General features: G+C 38.2%; 1 protein-coding gene across 1 annotated transcript; it reads left to right on the forward strand.

Moving 5' to 3' along the window:
* The first annotated feature begins 360 nt into the window (after window positions 1–360).
* On the forward strand, window positions 361–3,477 carry LOC136610698 (uncharacterized). The gene is made up of 6 exons (XM_066589908.1): window positions 361–420; window positions 1,036–1,122; window positions 1,643–1,825; window positions 1,939–2,163; window positions 2,278–2,484; window positions 3,285–3,477. The coding sequence occupies exons 1-5, from the start codon at window positions 378–380 to the stop codon at window positions 2,358–2,360; spliced, it is 621 nt and encodes a 206-aa protein (XP_066446005.1). The 5' UTR covers window positions 361–377; the 3' UTR covers window positions 2,361–2,484; window positions 3,285–3,477.
* Window positions 3,478–3,957: the final 480 nt, after the last annotated feature.

The following is a 3,957-nucleotide window of genomic DNA, read 5'->3' on the forward strand; positions in this document are numbered from 1 at the left end:
TCTCTCTCCCTCTCCCCCCCACTCCCCGCCGCACCCCCCCGCGCTGCCACGGCGGCCCCCGAACTTTTTCGCCCGAACACCGAGGTGTTCGCAAAGTTCGGTGTTCGGGCGAAAAAGGGGCGGGGCCGAACGTGTTCGCTCATCTCTAATCTGTAGCCTAATATATATGAACTTAGACAAAAAGGAACGCTGATGCCCTCATCTGCCAACCAGGTGACTTTCCAGTCTGCCAGAAATCTAGGCGTTACACCCACCTTTGTTTTATGCATATGGCTTCTGATGTTTTACTATATGCTGCAAAACTAATGTGCCAATACACTAACCTACAATTTTATCTTCTTTACAATAACCTTCATAGAAAGAACACCAAAGAGACAATGACCAGAGAGACGACCAATCAGAGAGCCGACCATACTGACGGTAAATATTTGAAGAACTGAAATATGTCTATAAATTGTAATCTAATACTATATGTATGTTGTAGGAGATTACAATAATAGTGATTTAGTACTTTTATGGCGATATCAATTTTTTGTAGAATTTGTTATGTTTTACTAGCTTGAAAAATGAATATATATATATATATATATTTTTTTTTTTTAAATTTTTAATCACGATTTAGTACCTTTATGGCGATATCGAATTTATTATTTTTTTATTAGATTTAAAAATGTAATATATATATATATTTATATTTTTTTAAATTTGTTGAAAAAAGCTTAATATTTGTTTTAGCCCTGTAGTGGGATTTGAACACGTGATCTCTTCATAGCTTGTATGATGCACTGTAATACTTAGAGCTCATTCACATGGTGGTATGCATAAAACACCACATTTTCCTGCTCTGTGAGATGGCTATGGCTGCATAGGGCAGTGATTGTGCACTGCACATGATAGCGTATCTCACGCAAGCTGTTATGTACAGTGTGACAAGTTTCCTTTTTTTAATTTCACTAATCTGTTAAATGCTGCATACACGCAATGTATAATCTCTACTCTGAAACTGTAGTAACATCCAATATGTCTGTATTACAGATCCTGATGAGATAAAAGTCACCATGCCTGAAGAAACACCTAAAAAGGCCAAGATAAACATCACCAAGGCTGACGACCATATTGACGGTAAATATAATATACCAAGTGATATATAGACTTCAAACAACTGAAATACAGCTATAAATTTTAATTTATTACACTATATTCATGTTGTAGGAGATTACAATCACAACAATTTAGTACTTTTATGGCGATACCAAATTTATATAGAATTATTATGTTTTATTAGATTTAAAAATGTAAATATATTATATATATGTATATATATATATTTTTTCTTATTAAATGTATTGAAAAAAAAGCTTAAAATTTATTTTAGCCCTGTAGTGGGATTTGAACATGTGATCTCTTCATAGCTTGTACGATGCACTGTAATACTTAGGGCTCATTCACACGGTGGTATGCATAAAACACTGCACATTACTGCTCTGTGAGCCGGCTCTCGCTGTTATATGCAGTGTGAGAAGTTTTTTTTTTTAATTCACTGCTCTGTTTCTTAGTGGCGTTGTATATTCAACTCCACATACACGCAATGTATGATCTGTACTTCGAAACTGTAGAAACATCCAATATGTCTATATTACAGAACCTGATGAGATTAAAGTCACCATGCCTGAAGAAAGTCCTAAAAAGGCCATGAACATCATGAAACCTGAGGAACACCATGAAGAGGCCAAAAAACCAGGCAGCTATGATATCTGCCACTCGTCATTCCAACAACTCATGGCAGCCATCATAGCTTATGGCTCCTCTAACCATACTTCACGTAGTAAGTTCTCATTTATGTTCTACAGTGGTTATCATTTCAGTTGCATATACTATACCTATTCAAATCATGTAGGCGATTTCTGTTGTACTTAGCTTATAACATTGGTTTCACAGGTGACAAACCTTTATCTGCTCGCACCATACCATCAGGCCCGGATCACGGATGTCAGTGCTGTATTGCCCGTGGTCATGAAGAGCTGTACACCCCAGAAAATCAAACTACAGCTGGGGAACATCTGGGAGAGGCCAAAAAAGTAGGCGGCTATGGGATCAGCCAGCCTTCCTCCAAACAGCTCACAGCATCAGGCATGGCTAAAGCCTCTGTTCTACCTTCAGTTCGTAAGTTCTCATTTATGGTTGTACATTAGTTATCATTCTAGTTTCATCTACTGTACCTATCCTTATCGTGTAGGTGATTCCTATTGTACTCAGTTTATGACATTGGTTTTACAGGTGAGCCCCCACCATCAGACCTGGGTCACGACTGTGAGTGCTGCATTGCCCTCGGTCGCGAGCAGCTGTACACGCCGAAATAAGATCCTACGGCGGAAAAACATCTGGGAGAGGCCAAAGAAGGAGGCGGCTTTGACATCTGCCAGCCTTCTTTTCAACATCTCATAACATCCATCATTGCTAATGCCTCTATGCTTCCTTCACATGGTAGGTACTCATTTACGGTTGTATAGTGGTTATTATATTAGTTTCATATACTGTACCTATTCTTATGGTGTAGGTGATTCTTATTGTACCGAGCTTATGACATTAGTGTTACAGCTGACAGACTTTATCGAATCACCTCACACCATCAGAACAGGTTTACTCATATCAACGCTGTATTGCCGGCAGACATCATCGGATCTATCAGTGAAGACATTCACTATTGTCCCAACACACTATGAACATCCTAGAAAACGTACAATCTGACATCAGCTTTATTTGGTTGTTATTTTCAGTATGTATTTTTCATACTGTGTAATTTTTCCATAAGGACGATCACAAGTCGGCTGTCGCTCTGCTTCTCTGTTGGACATGAAAAATACCAGAAAAAAGAAAACATATTAAAAAGCATGTAAATAAACAAAATGGCACCCAAAAAGCTCTTAGATGTTAGGATCATTATATTAATGGAATGGCCTTAAAGCAGATGTGGGAACCTGGGGTTCCAGTAGGGGCAATTTTGTGATCCGCTTATTGTCAAGAGATAAGTAGGGATTGTCCAAAGTGTAGAACATTTTTAGGATAGAGCATCAATGTTTTGTTTGGTAACGGTCCAACCCCACAACCCATGCCAGCAATACACAGTTTTATTGATATGACTATATATAGAATATCCTATATGCATAATCATCTTCAGTTATCGTATATTTAAATACATTTAATGACTCCAGTATTATTTTAACATAATTATGTTATATGGAACTTTTCATTAATTCCTTAATCAATTTTGTTTTTCTCATTAGATAAAAACATCATCAGACAACTGTATTACATCTATTGTGTGAACCTCAACTTTATATTGATCCAACAAAGTGCTTGTGGAAGCATCTGACCACCATATTACACCTGTTGTGTTCCTTAGCTTCAGTGATCCAACAAAGTGCTTCTGGAAGCATTTGACCACCATATTACACTTGTGTTCCTCAGCTTCAGTGGTCCCAGAAAGTGCTTGTGGAAACATCTGACCACCATATTACACCTGTTGTGGACTTCAACTTCAGTGATCCAAAAAGTGTTCTTGGATGTATCTGACCACTATATTACACCTATTGTGGACCTCAGCTTCGGTGATCCATCAAAGTGCTCTTGGAAGCATCTGACCATCATATTACATTGGCTGTGGACTTCAACTTCAATGATCCAACAAAATGCATGCGGAAACATCTGACCACCATATTACATCTGTTGTGGACTTCATCTTCAGTGATCCAACAAAGTGCTTCTGGAAGCATTTGACCACCATATTACACCTGTTGTGTTCCTCAGCTTCAGTGGTCCCAGAAAGTGCTTGTGGAAACATCTGATCACCATATTACACCTGTTGTGAACTTCAACTTCAGTGATCCAACAAAGTGCTGGTACTATTGTATTATGTCTCCGGTGTCGACAAGATACAATAGTACCCAAAGTGCTTGT

This window comes from Eleutherodactylus coqui, chromosome 1, assembly GCF_035609145.1.
Source record: "Eleutherodactylus coqui strain aEleCoq1 chromosome 1, aEleCoq1.hap1, whole genome shotgun sequence".
NCBI lineage: Eukaryota > Metazoa > Chordata > Amphibia > Anura > Eleutherodactylidae > Eleutherodactylus > Eleutherodactylus coqui.

Coding starts and splice junctions, on each gene's coding strand:
- LOC136610698 (XM_066589908.1), top strand. CDS start 378: ATGACCAGAGAGACGACCAATCAGAGAGCCGACCATACTGACG. Junction 1,123..1,642: donor GGCTGACGACCATATTGACG/GTAAATATAATA, acceptor TCTATATTACAG/AACCTGATGAGATTAAAGTC. Junction 1,826..1,938: donor CTCTAACCATACTTCACGTA/GTAAGTTCTCAT, acceptor TTGGTTTCACAG/GTGACAAACCTTTATCTGCT.